This window comes from Plecotus auritus, assembly GCF_963455305.1.
Source record: "Plecotus auritus genome assembly, chromosome: 5".
NCBI classification, from domain to species: Eukaryota; Metazoa; Chordata; class Mammalia; order Chiroptera; family Vespertilionidae; genus Plecotus; species Plecotus auritus.
This window is the reverse complement of record NC_137776.1, coordinates 31,461,395-31,488,522: the sequence shown is the minus strand read 5'-3', so window position 1 is coordinate 31,488,522 and position 27,128 is coordinate 31,461,395. Positions and strand designations below refer to the sequence as shown.

Genomic DNA, 27,128 nt, shown 5'->3' with positions numbered 1-27,128 from the left:
ACAAGGTTCAGTTAGCTATACACAGGGAAAATATATACTTAAAAAAAAATTCATTCCTAAAGTAAAGACTAAGTCACTTGAAAAACTAATCTAGAGTTTTTAAGAAGTTGATCTATATTCTGTCATAGATTAGAACCTTAAGAATGAAATATTATTACGATCCAAGAAATACTTCCTTTCATTGACAAGCTAAATTTCATATGTTCTTTCAAGAATCCGGTATTGAATTCTGGAAAAATTGAAGAAGAAAAAAAAATACTGAGATCAGAAACCTTAGATCTAAATCTTCTTGAAGAGATGGTGGAACTTGTATGATATATTAAGAACTGTATGGCACCCTTACAGATTCAAGTAGAATTTTTTTGTGAGGTTTTCAGTACTTATGTCTAAGCTCCTTTGAGATTGTGGTCAGAATGAAAGCCTTCAAAAAAATTTTTTTAAAACACTGTAAACAGCTTTGGTATTAAACTTTATTATTCTCATTAGAATATGCTCTTTATGTTATTTATATTATTTACATGGATGTTGGTTGTGAATTACATAAATTTCATCTGCTATGTTTATATTTCACTTCTATAGCACCAGCTTTTCTGGGTATATATTAATGCATGCTTCCTTTGCTTAATAAGTTTGATGTAACTATTGCCACGGGCTAAAAAACTAACAACTGAAAACTCTTTATGTCCCTCAAACTTGCTCTTAGAATAATGCTGACATAAGGATTTGGTTTATTATTATAAATACAGGGTGGGGCAAAAGGAGATTTACAGTTTTTTTGTGTGGAAAATAATACAATAATTAAGAAACAATAATACACTAATACATTCTGTTTCCTGTACGTGTAACTGTAAACCTCCTTTGTCCTACCCTGTATAACTCAATCATTTATCTGTGATGGAATCTTTTGAATGTGTTTGGATTATTTTGTTACAAATGCTTTTTTCCCCTCCTCTTTTTTATTAAAAAAATATTTTTATTTTATTTCAGAGAGGGTGAGAGAGTGATAGAAACATCAATGATGAGAATCATTGATCTGCTGCCTCCTGCACACCCCCTACTGGGGTCAAGCCTGCAATCTGGGCATGTGCCCTGACTGGGAAATCAAACCCTGACCTCCTGGTTCATGGGTTGACATTCCACCACTGAGCCACACCGGCTGGGCTGTTGTAAATTCTTTATCTCTTTCTCAGATTTAGTTTTGGGTGTACTTTCTGTTGGTAAGTGCTTTAAATTCTTAGCAGGTATCACTATTAATTTCATGTAAGTTTATTTACTCTTTAGTTGCTTCTAATAATTTTCTGTGTAAAATCAGCTTGAGAATTGATTTAATCTTATGCAGTTACGTGATAATCTGAATTATAATGCACAAATTGGATATCAATAACATTGTAGGAATCACAGATTGCCATTTCTATAAACCTTTAAGCTATTATAGTCACATTGGCTATTAAGAGTAGTGTTTAGATCTAAAATCCGGGTTTGCTTTTTAAAAATTGAGCATATTTGAATGTCTACAGTAAAATTGCTGAAAAATTGATTATGGCTTAAGCAACTATAATATTGCTATGCATTTATGACAGCTGGTAATAAAAAAATCATAACTCTTGGGTATTCAGGGAGTTGGTACTAAAAGGCAGTTTTTTTGATAGAATAATTTAATATAAATATTTGGAAAAGGGATAGGGTCAATAATGAAAAATTGGGAGGATTTTTTTTTTTGAAAAAATAATTTGACTTTCACTATTGTATTTGCATCTCATTTTCCTGATAGATTTCTGTTTTGATTTTCTGCTGACAGGTCACATTTAGGGCAGGCAAAACATAAGGGATATAGCCCTCCTGAGAGTAGAAAATCTAATTCTAAGGCACCCAAAGTGCAGTCTAATACTACTGAACTGTCAAGGGGACACCTTTCTAAAAGGTAAATCTTCACATGGCTTATACATTTTCAAAGCAGAATTATTTGCCTATGAATCATTGCATAATATTAAAACTTACTAGGTTATGCCAAAATGTTATGATATATATTTCATTATTCTCTAAGTATAACTTTTGCATTAATGCTTTTTTCATTAACTTTGCAGTGATGCCGATGCTAGACAATGCAATTCTTCTTACTTAGAGAGAGATAAGGAGGTTCCCCTTTTTCTTAACAAATCATTATAAGCTTCTGAAATGCATTGTGCCATTTACCTTAGTTTTTAATTGTTAGAGCCATAGGTCAATGATGTCTTAAGAGCTATTTGGTAGGAGACTTTCAATGAAATGTAACTATAAAGATTTGGTGATTCTACAATACAACAACTTCTAACCTTCATTTTGAAAGTGTGTAATTTAATGCTTGCTTATTTTAAGCTTGAATAAAGTTTTTTTTTGTAAATAGAGCATCAATATTCTAGTTCAACTGGTTCTGAAAAAGCATTCTTTTTCTCATAATCTCAGTTCTTGTTTTGTGATTAGGAGTGTTAGTGTCAGTAATATTTGGGCTAGAGAATTAACCTGATCTTTTAATACTTTTACAATCCAAAGTCAAGCTCGATTTTTTTTTTTTTTCTCCAATTTTGGACCATTGGAAAAGCTATGTTTATTATTGGACTTAGAAAAAATTTTGTGCTTTTTTTTTAGCACTTGTTTCCATAGATTTGAGAATTTAATAAATATTATATGACAGGTTTAATGATGGCAGGCTGATATTAACTCTCTTCTTATCTAACCTCTTAGAAGCTGCAGTTCATCATCTGCTGTCATAGTTCCACAACCAGAGGATCCAGACAGAGCCAATACTTCAGAAAGGCAAAAAACGGGGCAGGTGCCTAAGAAAGACAATTCTCGAGGAGTGAAACGCAGTGCTAGTCCAGACTACAACAGGACCAATTCTCCTAGCTCTGCAAAAAAACCAAAAGCACTTCAGCATTCTGAATCGCTCTCAGAAACAAATAAGTCACATAGTAAGTCAAAAAAGAGACATTTAGACCAGGAGCAACAACTGAAATCTGCACAATTGCCATCAACAAGCAAGGCTCATACCAGAAAGAGTGGGGCCACTGGTAGTTCACGGAGTCAGAAAAGAAAGAGGACAGAGAGTTCTTGTATAAAGAGTGGTTCTGTGTCTGAGTCAACTGGTGCCGAAGAGAGATCTGCAAAACCTACCAAGCTGGCTTCAAAATCAGCCGCCTCAGCCAAAGCTGGGTGTAGCACCATCACTGATTCTTCTTCTGCTGCCTCTACTTCCTCCTCATCTTCTGCTGTAGCCTCGGCCTCCTCTACTGTACCACCAGGTGCCAGGGTGAAACAAGGAAAAGACCAGAACAAGACCAGGCGTTCCCGTTCAGCATCCAGTCCCAGTCCCAGAAGAAGTAGCAGGGAAAAGGAACAGAGTAAAACTGGTGGCTCTTCAAAATTTGATTGGGCTGCGCGTTTCAGCCCTAAAGTTAGCCTTCCTAAAACAAAACTGTCTCTTCCAGGGTCTTCTAAGTCAGAGACATCAAAACCTGGACCTTCTGGATTACAGGCCAAATTAGCAAGTAAGTTTACGGAAAGAGCTTTTTTTTAATTAAGAAAATTTCTCTTAGTTTGTCAAAGTGATCATGCTTTCAAGATAGCCAGGTGTTTTGTTTTCTAGTCTGAGGCAGTCTTAGATTTATTACTGTACCTGTATCTACACAGCAGTACATAATAATTGATACCACTTTTAATTTTATCCAAATAACGAATGCTGACTCATTAACCATGTTTTAGTGTCTATATCTTTATCTTTATGCATCTGCTACTTATTTACTAATATCAGGGTGAGACATCAAGTTGCATTTTCTTCTATAACCAAACACAAAATTATTCTAGTTATGAGTTGTTGTTGACCAGGATCAGGTATCAAATGTCTTTTTGTATGTGTGTTTTTTGTTTTGTTTTGTTTTTGGTAGTGTACATTCTTGATGTATGGAAATACTGAGCTAAGTTATTAGAATAAATGCACCATATAATTAAACTTCATTCACATGTAATATTTTATGGTCTTGAATAAGTTTAGTCTAAAGGTGAATACTTCTTATTTTCATGCACTGAGGCTTTGGGTCCTAAGTAAATGGGAAAGAATATTGCTCTTTTGAAACTTATATTGGAGTAAAAAGAACTGATGTTTGAGATTAATATATTCAAGTAAAGATCAAACTAGATGGGAGAAAGGGATCTTGAGGTACGTTCTTCCTCTCTTTTTTCCCAAAAGTCTTCAGGAAGCCAGATGTTCATTTCATTAGAACTGTTGATGAACCTTTTCAAATTACACATTTGCTGTAATGCTAAAGTATTTTTTTCTTTTTTCTATTTTGAGAAATCTAAAAAACACAGAGAATAATACTGTGCTTATCTATAATTTTTAAGCATTTAATTTTTGTAATATTTAACCAGAAGCTCAGTTTTGACCATCTTTTCTCCTTTTGAGCTGTCAGAAAATTTCAGATCCACATTTTCATAGGGCTGGATTTTTTTCTTGGTTATTAGAAGATTTTATATAGTGTCTACTAGTGTCCTTCTCATAGTTTAGCTAGCATTGAATCAGCCTAACCCAGTGATCTGCAAACCACGGCTCGCGAGCCGCGGTTTGCCGCTCTGTTGACTAATGAGTTTGCCAACCACTGGACTAGACTAAATGTTACCGTGTAGTTGGAAGCTGTGAGGATTAGGCAATTGTGGCATATTGTGTGCAGAGAGGTAAAGGGTAGTATATGACAGTGGTCGGCAAACTCATTAGTCAACAGAGCAGCAAACCGCGGCTCGCAAGCCGCTGTTTGCCAACCACTGGCCTAACCTAATATTGAATTAGAACTAAATGTTAGCTCTGTTTTAACCCTACAACCTATAACTACTTTCAGTTGATTCATTATTACCTAAACTTTGACAAGAATCGTAGTAGGTACAAAATAAAATCTTATGTTTAACCTGTATCATAGGGTTATTTTGAAGGTAAGTGACATCTTTTTCTCTTAGATTGTAGAATTTTGTTTTTCATCTATATAAAACCTTTTGAATTTGAAGGTACAAGCGTTGGATTAAGATCAACATTAGTATCTTGAAGTCAAAAGGAAATAAAGGGCTGGGTTAAAAAGGGATGGGCAACTGTCCATTGGGCCTACCAAGGTTTTCTTGACAATTGCCATTATCTCGGCTTTTATACCTCTTCCCTCTCTGCTTTTAAGTAGAAGCATGTGTGCATCTGTGTTTGCGTGTGTGTCTGTGTATGGTCATGTCCTCATTGTAGTGCCTCTATGATCTTAATAGACAATGGGCCAGGCTGAGTTTACAGTGAATTTCATGGGATTCACTCCTCACCTTCCTGTCATCCAGTCTGCTTCACTTGAAGAGCTCATCTTTTTCAACTTTTATTTCTAGGAGGGTCCAGCCCTGGTTGAGAGCGGATTGTTGTTGAGTATCATGTTGATTCTTCTCAGTGACCAGCTTTCTTGTTTTAGGGAGAACTTTCTTAACATGATTTTTAAAAGGAAGCTCAACCCTACCAGTGGCTGATCAGTGTATTTCCTTGATTGTGAAGTTGCTCTCAGTCAGGAAGCACTCAGAGTTTTGACACTGCCCCTGCGCCATAATAAAACCACTCAGAGTTTTGACACTGCCCTGCGCCATGATAAAACCAGTCTAGATAGTCTTAACTCCACACGTGGTCACAAACTGACTGGGTAGATTAAAAATCTGTGTGTTCTGTGGTCACTAATAAAGCTTGTACATTTTCACTGCCACTGTCCTAGTTCTAAGCTCTAATTATAGTCGAAACAAGAGAAGGGAACCAGTATGTGTTTAGCATCAAGTAAATCCCAGGTATTTTACATATGCAGTCATGATTAATTTTAAAAAGTAATGCTCGGTGATACTTAATAATGAAAATTTATTCCAAGAAGGTGAGATAACTTGCCTGGGTTACATATTTTAAGTTAGGATTCGAAGGCAGAATGTGTGACTTTGAAGCTGTTACTTTCCTTGCTGTGCCATTTATTTTTCACCCATGTTAGTTCTCCATGTTTGCAGCATCTTTGGCTCATTAAGAGATGTTAAGATCTCAGAGGAGATAAGATTTTATCTGATTCTTTTTTACTGGTATTGATTAATCTTTAGGAATGAATACCATGTGAACCAGGGATTCATATCATCCCATTCACTACTTATTTGCTTCTTTTCAAATAAGTGAAAAACATTTCTAAAAATAAATAGGAAATATTTAATGTGCTTACAAGTGTCTGACAACTTTTAAATACTTTACATGAATCATCTCATTAACTCCTCATCTTCCCTGTGTGGCAGGTACTATTAATCCCTTCTTACAGGTAAGGAAACTCAGTGTCATTTGTCGAATTACCAATCCATGGACACAGAACTAAGAAGTGATAGAGGCAAGGGTTAAACCCTGGCCATATGAATAGGACTCAAAGGATTGAGGAAATTGGGTGAGCTAAATCTTAGGAAGGTTTCCTGAAGTCAGATGGGCAGGGTGAATTTTAGGCACAATTGAATGTGTCACTTAGGAAAGAGTTAATGTAAGAAGCAGTACTGCAAGAGAATTGGCAGTACTTGGTAATTTTATGTAAGACCATAGAGGCAAAGTGTGGTATCTTAGGGGAATCTCTGGGTTTCAAGTAATGGTATTTTGGGACAGAGAGCTCTTAATATAGGGCTAAAAATCCTGAGTTTAAACCCTAGTTTTGCCATTTTATCACCTGGTGACTATGCAAAGTTTGTAACCTCATTGTAAAATAGGCACAATAGCTATTTGAGGAATAAATATGTGAGCAGGCTTAGCGTAGTGCTTAGTACATAAGTTGCATCACTAAATTTAGGGTGCACAGCTGAAGTTGAGAATCTTAGAGAAAACATATTCAGAGTAGTGTTTTGAGAATGAAGGATTGATAAATACTTGTCATTTGTCAGTTTTAAATGTCTCCTCATATTTGGAAGATCTCGATTTGAAGTTCTGTTATCTCCTAGTTTTGTGAGGCTGGACAAATCATTGGCAACCTAATCCCTAATCTTATTTGAAAAGTGATAATATTCATTTTTGTGAAGCATAAATAAAAGAATGTATTTGAAAAGAGTCTTAAAAAATTAAAGCACCGTATAAACAAGTAATGGTGCATGAGAGTTGTTGCAGTATATTTGAAGTGCTTTTGTATACATCAGGATTTTTTTCCCCTTAAAACATTAATCCAGTGGACAGAATTAGATACAATGGTTAGAAGTTGAGACTTCTGATTAGTATCTTTCAGGGAAACAAAATCTGTAAATTACCTAAAAAGTGGATTGGACCTACATTTTGTGCGATATAGAGCATTTCAAATTGGGTAGATTTGTTTTCTTCTTCTTTTAAGGATCTGTGAGCCTGTTAATTAAAATGTGATAGAATGCGATATTTCCCCAGGTAAAGTCTCATCCTATCTAATAATACTATCTAATAAAAGGGTAATATGCAAATTGACCATCACTCCAACACACAAGATGGCCTGCAGCGGAGGGCGTTGTGGGCGATCAGGCCAGCAGGGGAGGGCAGTTGGGAGAGACCAGGCCTGCAAGGGAGGGCAGTTAGGGGTGACTGGGCCAGTAGGGGAGGACAGTTGGGGGCAACCAGGCCTGCAGGGAAGGACAGTTAGGGGTGACCAGGCTGGCAGGGGAGTGGTTAGGGGTGATCAGGCTGGCAGGCAGAAGCAGTTAGGGGCAATTAGGCAGGCAGGCCAGGCAGGTGAGTGGTTGGGAGCCAGCAGTCCTGGATTGTGAGAGGGATGTCCGAATGCCTGGGCAGTCAGGCATCCCTTGAGGGGTCCCAGATTGGAGACGGTGCAGGCTGGGCTGAGGGACCCCCACCATGCATGAATTTTGTGTACCGGGCCTCTAGTTCTAAGATAAGATTGGTCAGTAAATCTTCATGGTAAAGTAGATTTTTTTCCAAATTGCAGGAATAACAGTACTTACATGATGCTTTGTGAAACCCATTTCCCCATGGCCAAATATCACTCAAGGAGATTTAGGTTAGAAATCTTACAGTAACTTCTGCTTAACTTAGTATTTTATACATTTATCTGACCACCTATATTACCTTGGGAGATAGCAGTGTTCCATGGAACACACTTAGAACAGTTAAGTAGGGAGACTTTTCCTGTTTCGGCAACATTTATAGGCTGATAAATGCTTTCCTGGGGAGGAACTAGGGCTGGCCTAGGGGTGGTGGAGCTAGTGAAAGAGCTACTTTCAGGGCTTCCTGAAGCCTGTGGCTTTCCAGCTGTAGCTAATCAAAATAACTGGGACAAAGGTCATGCTATATCACTTGATAGAAGTCTTGAGGTAATACTCTAGAGGGGATAGTGTTTATGTGATATTTTTTAAGGTGCATTAGGGAATTATTCTTGCTATGTGTTGTTTAACTTCAGCAAACAGACACTCTTAAAAACTTAGCATAAATGTAAAACCAATGGGGCAGTATAATGATACAAAGGATGTTTCTCTTATAATATTTTCTTTTTTTTTTTTTTTTAAATATATTTTATTGATTTTCACAGAGAGTAAGGGAGAGGGACAGAGAGCCAGAAACATTGATGAGAGAGAAACATCAATCAGCTGCCTCCTGCACACCTCCCACTGGGGATGTGCCCGCAACCAAGGTACATGCCCTTGACCGGAATCGAACCTGGGACCTTTCAGTCCGCAGGCCGACGCTCTATCCACTGAGCCAAACCGGTTTCGGCTCTCTTATAATATTTTCAATATAATATTTAAAAATATTTTCATAATTCATTTCGCTTCAAAATATATTTTGCTAATGTACCTTTTTAAATTAAGCTAATTTTGAAGTAATTTGACTTTCAAAGTATGTATATCTGAATAGTAGAAAGTGATGGATGGCATAGAAATATGCCAGAGGAAATAGTTTATGATCAAAATTTGGGTAATTGTGGAGGTTTTTTTACAGAAAAATTTATAAAGGTATTATATTTCCACTCTGGTGTGTCTATTTATAGAACTAGTTTCCCTTCTATTATTTAAAGTGGACATCATGTGCACATTATTAATAACATAGTCAGCAGTGGTTACCAGCTTATTTGCATCTTGAGTTTCAAACTCTCTTGGTGACTTGCATCCAGTCTGTGGCCGTTATTAGAATTAGCCAAGATCCAGGTAGATGCCAATTCTGGGACAGTAATTCTTCTTGGTTTAGGACTCTTTCCAACAGTCTGAGACATATGGTGCATTGCACCTCTAGCATCAGGGGAGTAAATAAGAATGAGTTGAGCAAGACAGAAGAACTTAAAAGTTAAACCCTTGGTTTTACCTAATTGGGTCTTATAGGGTCATTCCTACTGATTTTACAAAGTTGAATTATCTTTTAGTCTCCCCAGGTGTTGGGTAATAACCTTAAAGGGAAAGGGTTAAATATTTAAATTTTCTATATTAGAAGGCAGCTGTTAAAATAATTTAAACTTAAAACTTTAATAGTTCTAATATGCAACTGCTTTGAAAAATTACCAACATCGATTTCTTAAAAATATATTAAATTTTAGAAAATGGGTTGTCAAAATAAAAAAAAAAAGACTACTATGTATTTTTGTATGTCAGATTAGAATAAGAATTAGTTTAACTAAAGTACACTTTACTAAACTTACATGTAAGTTAGTGAAAACTGCTCTTTTATATTCCAGCTTCTGTATTCTGTAATATTTTTGACACTTCTATTCATAACCAAAATGTACAATGAAGAAAAACACACAATCACTTAATTTGATCACTGAGGACTACCTCTTTCTTTGTATGTGTGTATCCTGCTCAAATTTTTTTCAGTGCTTAAATGCATTTTAAAGTCATTCTATAAGATTTATTATTAAAAAACAGCAGTCTTTCTGCCACATTACCCTTCCCTGTAGCTGATTATTTTGGTTCTTATTTTAGTCTCTAAATTATGTGCTCAAGAGGTCTACTTGTTGGGTTTTTTTGTGTTGTTGTTTTTTCAGTGTGAGCACTATTGCATGTCCTTTATGGAAAATTTACACCACCTCTTCATCCACCAAACTCATACTTGTACATCTCATTTTCCCAGTCATGAATGGTGCTCAATGTTTGTATGGATACACATAAATGCTATTTACAGAGCCATGTAGGAACTTTTCCTTTCTTGCACATTTTTGTTTTTTTTCTTGAATTTAATAATTAGTTTTTCTTTTCATTTTTTTTGGGAACTCAACTCCAAACTATGCCACTGTCTAAATCTTTTCTCAAGCTGTCTACATGTATCTGTTTCAGTTCCTGAAGAAGTGAGGCCTCTGGATGACTGCTCTTTTATGCCTAGTTACATTGCTTTAAGCCTCAGGATTTTCTTCACACTCTCCGTTTTCCAGCTTCCACATCATCTTTCTTGGTTTACTGTTTCATTTTGGTGTGACATACCTTTGATTTGCTTTCTATGAAGAAGTGCTTATGAGAATTTAAAAAGCTTTTTAATTTTCTGAAGATTTTGAATGTCTGGAAATAAATAACCTTGATATTTGTTTGACCATTGAATATAGAGTTCTGGGTTGGAGATAATTTTCCTTCAAAACTTTGAAGAATTGCATTATCTTTTAGCTTTCGGTAACCATGTACATTCCTGTATCCCATTTTTCTGGAATTTTGCACATCTTTATCTCCATTATTTAGAAATGTCATGATATTGTCATAGCTGTGGGTTTATTTTTATTCCTGTTAGAGTGACGAGAAGTCTTGTTTTTCCTTGGGGTCTGGACTCAGTATTTTTAGCCTTAATTGCTACTAAATCGTAGGCAGACAAGGATGGCTGATGACCTTATTGTTTCTTTTCCCTTTGGATCTATTATTTTTGGTGATTGTCCTGTTGGAAGGTTCTGATCTGATCATAACTTGCTTTCCTTTTTGTTATACTTTCTGAGAGATTTCAAGAAATTCTTCCAAACTTCCTATTGACTTTTTTTTTCATGTTTGCTATTTTGCTTTTATTTTTAAGAGGTTATTTTATTCTCATTTCCTTTTTTATTATGGACTAGAGGCCCAGTGCACAAATTTGTGCACCAGTGTGGGATTGGGCCAAAACCGGCCTGGCCTGTGGGATTGGGCCAAAACCGGCTCTCCAAGGGACCCCACCAGTACACGATCGGGGCCAGGTACGGACACAGGAGGTTGGCCAGCCGGGGAGGGACCACGAGAGGGCTCCGGGGTGTGTCCAGCCCGTCTTGCTCAGTCTTGATCGGCCGGACCCCAGCAGCAAGCTAACCTACTGGTCAGAGCATATGCCCTAAGGTGGTCAGTGCACGTCAGAGAGAGCGGTTGAGTGTCCTTAGCATATCATTAGCGTATTACTCTTTGATTGGTTGAACGGATGACTGGACACTTAGCATATTAGGCTTTTATTATATAGGATACTTTTCTTCTTTGAGAACATGAGAGAGTATTCCTTTCTTGTACAGTCCACTTATGTAGTTGTTTTATGGGGTACTTGAAGTTTGGTTTGGTTTTATCTAGAATTTTCCTCAGATTTCCTTGTTTCCTCATACTCAGTGCAGGGGGACCAAAAATCTAAAATAGGCTCTATCATTATTTTTAGATCTTTTTTATTTGGTAAAATTCCATAGGAAAGATTCTTTCAGACTCTTGCCTGGAGGTGAAGGCCTAATTGCTAGAGTTTTGGGGGCTAAGCTGAATAAGAGACTTGGAAAAAGGCCATACATATGTCATCCAGTGTGTCTGTTTATGTACCCCTCCCCTTCCCAATTGGTGGTGTGGTGCGTTAATTGAGAATTTCTTTACTTTGTACATTTTAAGGAGTAAAGATCTTATGTTTTGCTACCTTAGGAGAGGGACAGTTATGCAGCTATGCAAGTGGGGAATCTGTTTCATAAACAGCCCATCAACCAATCTTCAATTTTAACTTTGAAGTTTGTCCATCAATTCCTGACCTTTGTGGAATTCTGAGTATCATTCTAATTGGTAGTTTATCTTAGTTTTCCACCTTCAGATTTCTGGATTTCCCAGAGATTTAGCACTAGAATTTCTCTCTTTATTTTTTATTTTTTATTATTGTCTAAATTTTTACATATGTCTTCTTTTTCCCCATTTGACCCTCCCCTCCCCCAGCCATTCCCACCCCGGGAAAGGCCCCAGCACCCCAGTGTCTGTATCCATTGGTTATGCTAATATGCATGCATACAGGTCCTTTGGTTGCTCGCTAACCCCCCCTCCCCCATTTGTCTCTGGATCTATTCTTGTTCATCAAATTATGTTGATCATTATATTCCACATATGAGTGAGATGATGTGATATTTATCTTTTTTCTGACTGGCTTATTTCTCTTAGCATGATGTTCCCCAGTTCCACTTTGCTGTTGCAAATGGCAAAAGTTCCTTCTTTTTTTAGCAGCATAGTATTCCATTGTGTAGATGTACCACAGTTTTTTAAACCACTCATCGGTTGATGGGCACTTAGGCTATTTTCAAATCTTAGCTATTGTAAATTGTGCTTCTCTGAACATAGGGGTGCATATATCCTTTCTGATTGGTGTTTCTGGTTTCTTGGGATATAGTCCTAGAAATGGGATCACTGGGGCAAATGGGAGCTCCATTTTTAACATTTTGAGGAAACTCCATACTGTCTTCCACAGTGGCTGCACCAGTCTGCATTCCCACCAGCAGTGCAGGAGGGTTCCTTTTTCTCCACATCCTTGCCAGCACTTGTCGTTTGTTGATTTGTTGGTGATAGCCATTCTGACAGGTATGAGATGGTATCTCATTGATTTGCATCTCTAATGATTAGTGACTTTGAGCATGTTTTCATATGTCTTTGGGCCTTTTATATGTCCTTTTTCAAAAAGTGTCTATTTAGTTCCCTTTGCCCATTTTTTGATTGGATCGTTTATCTTTTGTTAAGTTTTATGAGTTCTTTGTAATTTTGGAGATTAAACCCTTATCTGAAATATCATTGGCAAATATGTTCTCCCATGCAGTGAGCTTTCTTGTTGTTTTGTTGATTGTTTCTTTTGCTGTGCAGAAGCTTTTTATTTTGATGTAGTCCCATTTGTTTATTTTCTCCTTCGTCTCCATTGCCCTAGGAACTGTGTCTGTAAAGATATTGCTATGACATATGTCTGCTATTTTGCTGCCTATGGAGTCTTGTAGGATTTTTCTGGTTTCCTGTTTACATTTAAGTCCTTTAGCCATTTTGAGTTTGTTTTTGTGTATGGCATAAGTTGGTGATCTAATTTCATTTTTTTTGCATGTATCTGGAATTTCTGTTTTTCATCTTCTAAAATTGTGTTGTGATAATAGTTTCTTTCATTCTTCCCATACTTCAGATTCTTTTAATACTGTTTTAGTGGCATTTCATGATAAGACAGAAGTGAATGCTTGTGTTCAATCTTCTGTCTTTGCCCAGAAGGCAGACACTTTTCTATGTATATACTTTTTCAAAAGTACGAGCTTGTTCTGGGTAACGCTAGGCATTGGTTTCTGTGGGTCTGTTATAACTTTCATCCTCATAATGGCAGAATGAAGTAGTATCCATGTTTTAGATATAAAGAAACCAAAGTGCTTTATTTGCTTAAACTCTTACTAATAGACTTTCCTATATAAAAACTATAAATTCTATCATTTTTAATGGCTGTATTTAGATGTACCTCAATTTTGCCCATTCCCAACTAATGGGCATTTATATTCTTCTACATTTTAAAATTGACAATAGCTTTGTAATTTATATCATTTCCTTGTTAAGTCATCTGATTTTTAAAAATATTTTTGTATATTTTAAATTGTTCCTAGAAACATGAATTTAAATTCCCACTAGCAGTATAAAAAAATGCCAATTTATTCACGACTTCATTAACTAACTTTGTGTTCCTGCAGTTTTTATTATTCTGATGTTTATTTAATCACTAGAGGCCTAGTGCATGAAATTCGTGCACATTAAAAGGGGATTAATTAGAGGAAATAATTTAATATTGCTATTTGCCCTTTCTCTATAACAGAAGTGTCAGAGATGAAAGAAAATTAGTAAAATATATGTGAAAGTCTTCCTGTCAGAGTCTGGGGCTCACCACAGGACAGAGTCAAGTCCCCGCCCACCCACATGCACCTCAAAATCATGTGAGACCCAGACCCAGCCGTGCCCACCCCACCCCCCTCATTGGGCTATATCCAGACCCGGTCAGTCCCACCCTTGTCAAGCCTTGCCAGGCAGGGGGTGTAGTCTCAGGTTCCCCGTCAAGCCCTGCTGGACAGGGGGCGCGGCCTGAGTTCCCCTGACCCCGCACTGGGGGTGCACCTTGAGGTCCCCTGTCAAGCCCTGCCAGGCAGGGGAGCGCAGCCTCAGGTCCCCTGGCCTGGTGCTGGGGCAGGGGGTGTGGCTTGAGGTCCCCCCTGGCCTGGTGCCGGGATGGGGGGCGCAGCCTGAAGTCCCCTGTCAAGCTCCACCTGGTCGGGGGCGTGGCCTCAGATCCCCTGGCCTGGTGCCAAGGCAGGAGGTGGGTCCTGAGGTCCCCCAGCCTGACGCCAGGGCGGGGGGCACGGCCTGAGGTTCCCTGTCAAGCCCTGCTGGGTGGGGGCATGGCCTGAGGTCCCCTGTGAAGCCCCACGGGGGGCAGGGGAGGGCGTGGCCTCAGCCGTGGGTACATCCATCTTTGTTTCCCAGTGATGGTCAATTAGCATATTCCCTCTTTATTAGATAGGATTTCTTATTGGAGATTTAGCTCTTTTCAAGTTTCTCATTTCAAAACAATACTAATGCTTAGGTGAATATCTTTGCACATTTCTAATGTTTTAAATTCATATTGCCAGCTCAGAGCATGAAATTGCTGTGCATTGACTAGGAATTAAAAATTTGGCTTAGAAAATTTCATTTGGGATTTAGCTCATTGTCATTTGCAAAATTTTTCTTTTATTGCTACTAAGTGACTTTAAAATAAACATCAAGAACCCTTTTTATAGAATAGGTTACTTTTTATTTTGTGAATTTATTTTAGCAAAGTGACCATTAATAAAGATGTATAAACTTGAAAATAAATACACAACAATACCAAGTTATACCAGGTTCTTAGGATTCTGTGCTGACTGAATAATCAAGAACTAGTTACTGAGACTATACCCATTCTTAATTAATTCTTTTTATTGGGTCCAATTTTTCTAGTAGCAAAATGGCCCTATTAAATGATTCTAAATTGAACTCAGGCATGTTAGTAGCCATGTTATTTGGTGCCCTTTTCCTTCCTTTTATGAAAGAAAAGGAGTGGTTCTGAAAACTCTTTGAAATAAATTTCACATGTAAATAAGTTGATATACCATAAGTAATTGCTAGTGTTATTTAATTTATAAAAAAAAAATTGGAAATGTCAGTCACAGTCATACCTTGACCAGCTGTATGTGTAATTGTAATGATTTTTCTGGACATTTACTCTTGTTTAAGGTATTGGTTTATGGACCTTATATTGGTTTTTCTACTCCATTTTTAAATAGAGATGTATTTACTATCTGCAGGAATATGACAAAAACAATAGAGAAAAAAGTCAAGATAGCCTTGAGTGGAGGCTTGGGTTTCCCTGGCGATGGAGGAAGCCAAGCTTTCCGCCTGCCCTTGCTGGCCTAGGCCTCCACTCAAGGCTACAAAGTTTCAATGATAGAAGATACATAAACCCAAACAGAAATGGCGGCAGCCACGGAGCTGGAAAGAGCAGGAGGCTAGGGTTGCCCCCGGCGATGGAGGAAGCCAAGCTTTCCGCACACCCTGGTTGGCCCAGGCCTCCACTTAAGGCTACAAAGTTCTAATTATAGAAGATACATAAATCCAAAAATAAATGGCTACCGCCACGGAGCAAGCAGAAGGCTTGGCTCTGCTCCAGGGTACAAAATTTCAATTGTAGAAGATAAATAAACCCCAGATCCCAGGGCCTCCGCTTGGGTCTCCAGGCGGCGAGGCTGGCCTGCAAACCACCACAGGCCCCTCGCCCAGGCTGCCTCACGCCCCAATGGAACCCCCACCCTGATCCGGGACACCCTTTAGGGCAAACCAGCTGGCCCTCACCCGTGCACCAGGCCGCTATCCTATCTAATAAAAGAGTAATATGCAGATTGACCATCACTCCAACACACAAGATGGCTGCCCCATGTGGTCAAAGATCCTGCCCCCATGTGGACACAAGATGGCCACCACAAGATGGCCAGCAAGGGAGGCCAGTTGGGAGGGACCAGGCCTGCAAGGGAGGGTAGTTGTGGGCGATCAGGCCAGCAGGGGGGCAGTTGGGAGGGACCAGGCCTGCAAGGGAGGACAGTTGGGGGCAATGAAGCCTGCAGGGGAGAGCAGTTAGGGGTGACCAAGCCGGTAGAGGAGGGAAGTTGGGGGCGAGCAGGCCTGCAGGGAAAGGCAGTTGGGAGGGACCCATGCCTGCAGGGGAGGGCAGTTAGGGGGGACCAGGCCTGCAGGGGAGGGCAGTTAGGGGGGACCATGCCTGCAGGGAAGGGCAGTTAGGGGCAAACAGGCTGGCAGGGGAGCAGTTAGGCATCAATCAGGCTGGCAGGGGAGTGGTTATGGGCAATCAGGAAGGCAGGTTAGCAGTTGGGAGCCAGCAGTCCTGGATTGTGAGAGGGATGTCCAACTGCCCGTTTAGGCCCGATCCCCACTGGGATCGGGCCTAAACGGGCAGTCGAACATCCCTTGAGGGGTCCCAGATTGGAGAGGGTGCAGGCTGGGCTGAGGGACACCTCCCTCCCCCGTGCACGAATTTCGTGCACCGGGCCTCTAGTTTTTTATAAAGGTCCATGTAGTAAATATTTTAGGCTTTGCTGGCCACATACATCTTTGTCACGTCTTCTTTCATTTTAACTCTCTAAAAATGTAAAAATCATTTTTAGTTTGTGGGCTATACAAAAACAGGTTGCCACCTGGATTTGACTCATAGTCTAAAGTTGGTTGACACTTACTCTAGAGTAGAAATTTTAATGCAGTAATGACTTTTAGTCAGAAGAGTTGGGCTTATGTGATGGATATTTATTCACTTACCATTAATGGAAATCGGCTTACAATACTGGTAAAGCCAAGAGATTTGCTAGCTTCAGGCTTGTTTGGGTCCAAGTGCTCAAGTGAAGACAGTCCTATTCATCCCAAGCCTTCCCCCAAATAATCCAGTCATTTATATATCAGCCTGTAAGAAAGTTTCTTATTTCTCTCTGGGTCATATGCCTATCCTGAATGAATCACTGGTGGAGGGGAGAGGGGATGGTGGTTGTAAAGTTGTAATTGGAAATGATTGAAATAGTCTGGCCAACTTGAGTCCCACTCATATAGTAGGAGTATATTGTGAATGACAGTTTCATCAATACTATGTGGAGAAGGGGAAGGAGACAGCTTCCAGAGAATAAAAAACAAAAAAAATGAGGCAGAGAGCTCAGAAATGAGCTCAGAAATAGGGTTGCTGGGTATAATATAACAGATGTCTACTTGGTCATCTTTTAATGTCACATTAAAATTAATGTTAAGTTGGAGAATAAAAACATTCATGTATTTGAAAAGAATTATTATACTCTGAATAAAGGTGTTAGGTCAATTTTTCCCTCCAAACAACTTTATTAAATACACTAGAGTCCTGGTGCACGAGTTCGTGCACAGATGGGGTCCCAAGGGAGGTGGGGGGGAGCCAGGACATGATCGGCCCTCCAGGTGGGCGGTGGGATGCCCTTGCTGGCCCAGGATCCAGATCCATCCTGTTGTCGCACCAGTTGTCGGGAGCCACCTGGGGGCTGCTTTCATATTGTTTCTTCCTTGCCAACTGTCTAGAGAGGGGAAGTAGCCGCGGTCCCCGAGGCTGACTTCAAGGAGGCTGGTGGCGCTGGTCCATCAGTGCTTGGCCTGTTCTCCAGAGATTGGACCTGCAGGACTACTGAGGGAATGAGTAGCTGCCGCCAGGCTGGTGGGCCACCGGGACGGGTCCGTCAGCTGAGCGACACTCTGCTTCGAAGCGTACTGGCCACCAGGGGGCAGCTCCTGCATTGAGCATCTTCTCCTGGTGGTCAGTGCGCGTCATAGTGACCGGTCATTCTGGTTATTCAGTTGCATGGGCTTTTATATATATAGTCTGATATTTAATGTTTACTTTGACTCCTTACACAGAACTAAAGGAATCTTTAGGAAATTGGAAAGTTTACTTATTACATTGCTGAAATACTTTATTATTGTGGAGGCTATATTTTTATTGTAGGTTTTTGTATTACTTCTGTTATATGTGTATATACCTAAACAGATAATGTAAGAATTAAAAGTAGAAAAAAAAGTATGACAGTGAGTATGTATCACCCAGTTGTATTTTGCTACTTTTAAAGTAACCTAAGGCAATTAACAGTGAAAACCATATCTTTCCAAGGATTTCACCTTTGGTGACTCTGGTAGTGAAGTAGTAATCATATTACTGTTGCTCATTTCTGCAAAAATGACAAAATTGGAATCATTTGTTTTGTAATTAGAAATACTTTTAAATTTTTGAAGTAGAAAAGAAAAATCAATTAAAAGTAGAAGATACCCAAGAACATCTTAACTACTTTTACACTAATGAGTGTCCAGAAGATAAAATTTCGAAGGCCCTCCATCTGTTTATTTTAAAAATATTTTTATATTTAAAAATCCAAGTTTTCAGTTGGATACATGAGAGGTTTACTTATTTTACATTTCAAATATCACACTTTATAAAAGGACTGATTTTTTAAAAAAATGAAGCCCTGAATTTTGAGTAAATCAGTTTGAGGCTAGGAATATTTATTCAAAAGAAAAAGAATTAAGACATACCTATATTGTAGTAGAAAATATCGATTAGGACTTTTAAGAGAATATACTGTCAGTTTCACCTTTATCTGAAAGAATAATGACGATAGGAATATCCCTGGCTGGGTGGCTCAGTTGGTTGGAACATTGTCCTGTACACCAAAAGGTTGAGGGTTCTATTCCCAGTGTAGGCACATACCTAGATGGTGGATTCCATCCCAGGTCGGGGCGAGTGTGGGAGGCAACCAATCAGTGTTCAGTGTTCCCCTCTCTCTTTCTCTCCTTTCTTCCCTCCCTAAAAATCAATTAAAAAGCACATTCTTGAGTGAGGATTTAAAAGAAAGATTATAGGAATATATTTGTAGGAACAAATTCATATATTCATATACCAATATAATAGGGTCAAGGAGTTTTGATAAAAGTAATATGTCTACATTTATACCTAACTTCATTACACAAAGGCATTGTGGATAAGAATTTGTTATTACTAGAGGCCTGATGGATGAAGATTTGTGCAAGAATAGGCCTTCCTTCCCTTGGCTGCTGGCACCAGCTTCCCTCTGTGACCCAGGCCTTCACTCTGCCTGCCGCTTTCCGCCTTCGCTCTGGCCGGAGCCGCCTTCTGCCTTTGCTCCAGTCCTGGCACCCTCCTTTAGCTCCCTCCCCTCCCATAGCAGGCGTCCCGCCATGCCCTGGCTGCTCCGCGCCTACGCTGCCCAGACACCTGGCCGCTGCCATCTTTGTCATGTCAATTTGCATATTTCCTCCTTATTGACTGTGGGTGCCGCCATCTTTGTTGTGGAGTGATGGTCAATTTGCATATTACCCTTTTATTAGAAAGGATGAGCAGTGATATTCTGGTTGCTTTTCAGTGTGGCATCATAAAAATAAGTGACCAATACAGTTTTTCTGTATAATAGAGCCTAGGACAGAGAAATAGAGATAGATTGATTGAAATTATATGTGTTCCCATGCACCTGCATCTTAATTGGTTTTCAGTAAGTTGTAGTTTTATACTTAACATGTTTACTATTAAAATACTCCTTACTTGACCAGTAGAATGAAGAAAACATATTTTAATTATATAAAAATACTTTATAGTTTAATAGTTTTTTTCTTTTGCTGTACAAACATATTACCTAAAGGTTTCTAAAGGAACCAAAAATCAAAATTTTAACACTTTTCCAGAAGTATATTGGAATATATAGTATACTGTTCTGCTTCAGAATAAACTTGGGAATTGTGTAGTTATGCACCTCTAGGCAAGTCAGTTCATATTTTTGTGTTTGAAAAATAAGAATTATCATAACTTTATACCTATATGAAATTGCTTTTATGAAAAACTCAATAGCCGATCTAAAACTGTGAAGATATAAGATAGTATATTCTAGCAGCATCATTGCTCAATGGTCAATAAAAACCCACAATGGTTAACAGTATTCACATTTCTACAAAGTACTTGATTTACCAAACTGTTTTATCTTCAACTTTCCTTTTTCTAAGAATTTATATAGTTCTTCCAAGAATTGACTTAATTTGTTTAGGAACCCTAGTAAGTTTCTAATTACCAGTTTTCACAACATCTGAGATGTTTCCCTGATGTAGTTTTTGGAGCAGAGTATGTAAAAGCTAGTTTTGTTTCCCATCATAGGCTTAGGTAATGTTACAAATAGTGATACCTCTTTTCCACTAGAGAGGACTGTATGTAGCAGCTCCTTTACCATGGGATTGCCTCCAGACAACAAAATGTTTGGGGCTATTTTTCCTAGTTTAGTATTAAATAAAATAGTTGATGAGTAGAGAAGTGTAAAAAAGTTTGGTCAAAAAGTATACTGTCAACCTCAAATTAGCATTAGAGCAGTAGTAGCCCACAGTTGAGTATTAAGTTGAGTATTTTATTTTGAATGCCACTGAATAGATGTAAAATTTTGTGCTTGTGTCCATTTACCGTACTAGGTATACCAGTTTATCGGATTTTTTTCAATAGATGGATTTACACATATGTTGATAGATATGCAATTTGATATGTATGCTATTTTGTTGTATTGAGAGCAAGCTTCAAAACTTCATATGTCAAATTTTGTGAAGGTGTTAACATTGTAGATATTTTTACACTTAAAAATGTCGAATTTCGTGCCAAAAAAAACAGCATTTGTGGGAAGTTTCAATTAATTATTTTGAAGAAAATTGCTGCTGAAAGTTATCTTATACTTCGGGAAGCTTATGGTGAACATCCTCCATCTCAAGATACTTGTGAACACTGGTTTAAACGCTTTAAAAGTGATGATTTCAATGTGAAAGACAACGTCCAGGTCAATCGAAAAAGTGTGAAGAATAAGCATTATTGGATGAAGATGCGTGTCAAACTTAAAAACAACTTGCAAAAAGATTAAACGTTGCTCAGCAAACAATTTATGATCATTTACAAGCAATGGGAAAGACTTTAAAGGAAGGAAAATGGGTGCCACATCAACTGAATGAAAGACAAATGGAAAACCGAAAAGTCATCAGCAATCTTTTGCTTCAGCAGCATGAAAGAAAGTCCTTTTTGCATCCAATTGTGACTGGCGATGAAAAGTGGTTTTATTTTGAGGATCCCAAATGCACAAAATCATGGGTTGATCCAGGTCAGCCATCAACATCGACTACAAGGCCAAGTCACTTTGGAAAGAAGACAATGCTCTGCGTTTGGTGGTATCAGAAAGGTGTGGTGTATTATGAGCTTCTAAAACCAAGTGAAACCGTCTATACTGATCGCTACCAACAACAAATAATCAATTTGAACCATGCATTGATCGTAAAATGACCAGAATGTGCCAGAAGACACGGCAAAGTAATTTTGCTTCATGATAACGCACCATCACACACTTCAAAACCAGTTAAAGACATGTTAAAAGATCTTGCCTGGGAAGTATTAATCCACCCACTGTATTCAGCAGACCTTGTTCCTTCAGATTACCACTTGTTCTGATCGATGGCACATGCACTTTCTGAGCAGCACTTCAAAACGTACGAAAAAGTGGTAAATTGGGTCTCGGAATGGTTTGCCTCAAAACAAGAAAAGTTCTATTGGGATGGTATCCACAAATTACCTGAAAGATGGGGATATGTGTAGCTAGCGATGGACATGACTTTGAATAAAGCACTTTTGATGGTTCTCTTGAAATTATTGTGTTTTCTTTGATTACAAAATCCGCGTTGTTAACTATATACTTAGTATTATGCCATGTGTAAAAATGCTTTAGTATTATATGAACTAAGTTAATGACAGTAATATAAGGGCTGTTAACTTGCTTTATAGCACTTTGTTTTTTCAGTGTTTCAATGTAATATGCACTCATATTTTTTCTCTCTGAATTGTACATTTTTTTGCTCTATTACCACTTAGTCACACAATTCAGATAGGTATAATTTAATATTTCCTGAAATATTAAAAATAATTTCTGAATTTTTTAAACATTAAAAAAATAGTGATTCTAAATACCTGAATATATTCTTCTCCCTTCCTCTCTGAAATCAATAAAAAGGTATTTTTAAAAATATTTGTTTTCATAGATATTTTAGAGAGAGGGGAAGGGAGGAAGATAGAATCATTGATGAGAGAGAAACATGGATGGGCTGCCTCCCTACGCCCCCTACTGTGGATGGAACCTGCAACCAGGGCAGGTGCCCTGACCAGGAATCGAACCAGTGATCTCTTGGTGCATCGGTCTATGTTCAGCCACTGAGCCACACTGGCCTGGCTGTCATGAAAGATTCTTGAATAGCTTTTCACTTGTCAACTTCCATTATCCTATATAATAAAAGGATAGTATGCAAATTGACCCTAACAGTGGAACGACCAGGAATGATCAGTCGCTATGATGTGCACTGACCACCAGGGGACAGACGCTCAATGCAGGAGTTGCCCCCTGGTGGTCATTGTGCTTCCACAGGGTGAGTGCAGCTCAGCCAGAAGCCAGCTCATGACTGACCAGCACAGCGGCGGTGGAGTGAGCCTCTCCCGCCTCTGCAGCGACACTAAGGATGTCTGACTAATGGCTTAGGCCCGCTCCCCATGGGCTCCTGGGCTGCCAGAGGGATGTCTGAGTGCCAGCTTAGGCCCGATCTCCCCAGGGAGAAAACTGAAGTTGTAAATTAGAAGTCTAAATCAAGAGTAAAGAATTTATTTTTACTTTAAAGCATTGAAATGGTAAAAAAAAAAAAAATGCTTCCTGGGATCTGGAGAATTGTTACTGTACAATTTGTTTGAAAAGTTAATGTCTTTTTAAGATGATGCTAGAGTTCTAATGGAAATATGCTTGTTGACTTTGGAGGCCATTCAGTGTTGGAGGTCTTTGTTTGAATAGTGCACACTGCACAGTATGTTATATGATAACATCGTTGGGGAAGTGTAGATGGATGCTCTGGCTATACCATCTTATATAATAATATACTAAGTGTCCAGTCGTCCATTCAACCAATCAAAGCATAATATGCTAATGATATTCTAAGGCTGCTCTACTGCTTGCTATGATGTGTACTGACCACCAGGGGGCAGACAGTCAACTAGTCTCCATGATGTGCACTGACCACCAGGGGCCACACGTTCTGACCGGTAGGTTAGCTTGCTGCTGGGATCTGGCCTATCTGGAATGAGTGAGATGGCCGGACACACCCTTGGAGCCCTTCCACAGCTAACCTCCTGTGTCCCTCCCCAGCCCAGATCGTGCACCAGTGGGGTCCCTCGGCCTGGCCTGCGCCCTCTCGCTATCCGGGATCCCTCAGGATGTCAGAGAGCTGGTTTTGGCCTGATCCTGCAGGCTAGTCCAAGGTATCCCACTGGTGCATGAATTCGTGCACCAGGCCTCTAGTTGGTCATAAAATAGTAATATACTTAAATGTTATACCTTTTTAGGATTTGTTACCTCTATGAATGTATTAGTTAGCATCCAAAATAACGTGTACTTGATTGATTCCCCTCTCCCCCAATTGTATGGTATTCTGTAAATCGGACATTCTATAATTTTAGTTCAAGTTGTTATTTCTTGCTGATAGGATGGTGTAAAGCAGCGGTCACCAACCTTTCAGAGCAGACCACCGGTTGGCAACCTCTGTTGTAAAGAAAAGAAAGCATTTTGTTCTCTCATAGCCTTACTGATGAACTGTATTAAATTAGGTGAAATAGTACAGTGTAAAGACAATGTAATAAAGTGATAATGGGCCCTGGCTGGTTGCTAAGTAGTTAGAACGTTGGCCCAAGGATGCAAGAGTGGAGGGTTCGATTCCAGGTCAGGGACATGTAGTTTGGTTGCAGGCTCCATCCCCCACCCTGGCCAGGGCACACGGAGTAGGCAACAGGAGGACACAACTGATCGATGTTGTGTCTCTTACATCGATGTTTCTCACTCCCCTCTCCCCCTTTCCTCCACTCTCTCTCAAAAAAAAAACACACAAATAAATGGAAAAAATATCCTCAGGTGAGGATAAAAAACAAGTGATATATGATATTGAGTAAAGTTCTGGAATATATAGCATATACAAAAAAAAACCTGTTGGCTTTAGTGGAGGAAAGTAGTGGACGAGTAGAGATGTGGTAGGAACTTTTAAGGGGATGGTTTGAGAGAACCATCATTCATGATCAAGGCTGGGCCAGAGTAAGAAGATTTATCCTGAAGGGAATGCTATGTACCACAGTAGACTGCTAGAGATGCCATGGGAAGATTCTATGGACTTTGAACCAAGATGATAAAGAATTTTTATTTTAAGAGAACTTCTCCCTTTAAAATTTTACTTTTGCATCTCATATATATAGGTTTAAGAAAATCTACCAAGAAGCGCAGTGAATCCCCACCTGCTGAGCTCCCCAGTTTGAGGCGGAGCACACGCCAAAAGACCACGGGCTCCTGTGCTAGTGCCAGGTAATAACTTGGTTTTTTCCAGTTATGATTAGTTTATTATCTGTGTTTTAGAATTTGTTACCTCTATAAAGGAGGGTAGATGGATCTGTGATTTTTCCTCAAAATCATTAATTTTGTAAGATTTATAAAATGATTAAAAGTTTCACTTGGATATTGAATAAAGAAATTATCACTGTTTTTATTTTCGTGAATTCTTTTTTTTTAATGTATTTTTATTGATTTTAGAGAGGAAGGGAGAGGGAGAGAGACAGATAGAAATATCAACGATGAGAGAGAATCATTGACCAGCAGCCTCCTGCACACCCAATACTGGGGATCCAGCCTGCAACCTGGGCATGTGCCCTGAATGGGAATTGAACCGTGACTTCCTGGTTCATAGGTCAATGCTCAACCACTGAGCATGCCAGCTGGGCTGTTTTCATGCATTCTCCCCCAATATTTGTTTACATGTTTTTGCTAAGCTTTAATTACACTATTTTTTTAAAGTGCTGTTTATTTTATTATATATAATGCATGTATTCATTTTCATATATTTTTTATTGTTGATAGTATTATAGATATCTCCCATTCCCCCCACCCCATCCCCCACTCCTTTACTCCCTTCTTCCCAGCCCTCCACCCCAGCCCCCTGGTCTTTACTACCCTATTGCCTGTGTCCATGGGCTATGCATATAAATTCTTTGGTTTATCTCTTCTTGTCTCCCCATCCCCACATCAAGGTATGTCAGTCTGTTCCATGCCTCCATACTTTGGGTCTTATTTTGTTGGTCAATTCATTAGATTCCACAAATAAGGGAGATTTAAAAAAAAAAAAATACTAAAAGACACACAACCAAAGACTTAGAGGGGATGTAAAGAAAAAGGGAGAAAAAAGAAGATGAAAAATTGGCTTTATGGAAGCAAGGAGGAAGCTAAAAGAACTAGTTAGTATAGGAGGAAAAAAGAGGAAACAAAATAAATGAAATAATGATGAATTTAAAACATAGTAATAATGGGTATATTAAGATATAGACAGGAAAAGTAAAACGGAAAAAAGAAAAAGAAAATAAGAAAAATTAATCATAAGAATAGACTGAGAAATTAGAGATATGGAAGAAGGAAAAAACCCAAACACCAAAAACAAAAAAATTTATTCACACACACACCATAAAACAAAATCACATACTCAAAAACCTTTGGATCTGCTATTTGTGGAGCTCACTGGATTTTGCTCTAATGTTGGATCTGGTCATTTGGTGTGTCTATCCTGGGCCTCCTGGGAGCTTCTCTGGTGCAGGTGAATGTGAGTCAGCTGTCCCTTTCTGGCCCTGGGCAACGTGATTGAGGTCTGAGAGGTTGAAGCCCCTAGTAGTCCAGTGGTTGGGACTCCTTAGCCCAGAGGTTGGGTCTGCCTTGAGTCTCATGCCTTGATTGTCCCTGTTCTGAACTGTACTCCCTTCCCCCACGGAGTTGGTCCTGCAGGTGTCAGCTGCAGGCGTTTGGGGTCCCCACTGGCTTTCGCTTCATTTCATGATGGTCTGGGTGGTGTCTGCATCGGGCACACATGGGGTCTGGGTTGTCATTATACTAGTTTTTGTTTGTTTGTTTGTTTTTTTAATATATTTCTTTATTGATTTCAGAGAGGAAGGGAGAAGGAGAGAGAGATAGAAACATCAATGATGAGAGAGAATCATTGATTGGCTGCCTCCTGCACGCCCCCCACTGGGGATCGAGCCCACAACCCAGGCATGTGCCCTTGGCCGGAATCGAACCTGGGACCCTTCGGTCCGCAGGCTGACGCTCTATCCACTGAGCCAAGCCGGCTAGGGCCATATACTAGTTTTTTGATAACACTTTTATCCTTTACCTTTTCTTTCGTTGCTACATTGTTTTCACAGTTATTGCCAAGTAGTCGGACATTTGGTTGTTTTCGAAGTTCTAGTCAACCAGATAAATCTCTAGTGAGCATCTTGATGCAGATTTGGGTTATTTTTTTAGAGGTAGCTGAATTTTCCGGTAGTGTGATCAATGAATCAAAGGGATGCCTATTTTAATGGATGTAATATTGCCTAATTAGTTTCTAAAAGTGTTCACACCGGTTATTAAGAGAGATGTACTTCATTTTAATTTTGTATACAACCCCTACCTGGCAAGGAAAAATATATTGTTTGTATTTTTTCACGTCTTTAATTCCGATCTCTCACAGTTACTGTTTTGGAGCTCATTTTGAGAAGATCAACTACCTTTAATGTGATAAGTGTATTACTTATTTCACATAACTTTTATTTATTTATTTTTACATACTTTTGTTAACTGATGGAGAATCTTAGATTAAAGTTAAAAATCTTTTTCTGACAATTTTATTCCCACATTTAAGGGAATAGTATTGTACTGTGTAGATATTGTGTTTTTTACAAGTTGAAGGTAAGACCCTCCCCCAGTTGCAAAAAAATTACAACTCACTGA

The 27,128-nt window shown here is 38.9% G+C and overlaps 1 protein-coding gene across 21 annotated transcripts in view; it reads left to right on the top strand.

Annotated features, from left to right (window-relative positions):
- Positions 1 to 27,128, top strand: part of TRIP12 (thyroid hormone receptor interactor 12) — a 147,522-nt gene that overhangs the window by 50,699 nt on the left and 69,695 nt on the right. For 11 of the 21 annotated variants that reach the window (XM_080670664.1, XM_080670651.1, XM_080670665.1 and 8 more), the window contains exons 3-5: positions 1,799 to 1,921; positions 2,722 to 3,524; positions 24,578 to 24,683. In XM_080670664.1, the coding sequence (XP_080526790.1) occupies positions 1,799 to 1,921; positions 2,722 to 3,524; positions 24,578 to 24,683 (1,032 nt within the window). The remainder of the gene's footprint in view (positions 1 to 1,798; positions 1,922 to 2,721; positions 3,525 to 24,577; positions 24,684 to 27,128) is intronic. The other 10 variants (XM_080670656.1, XM_080670662.1, XM_080670660.1 and 7 more) reach the window with 3 other exon arrangements.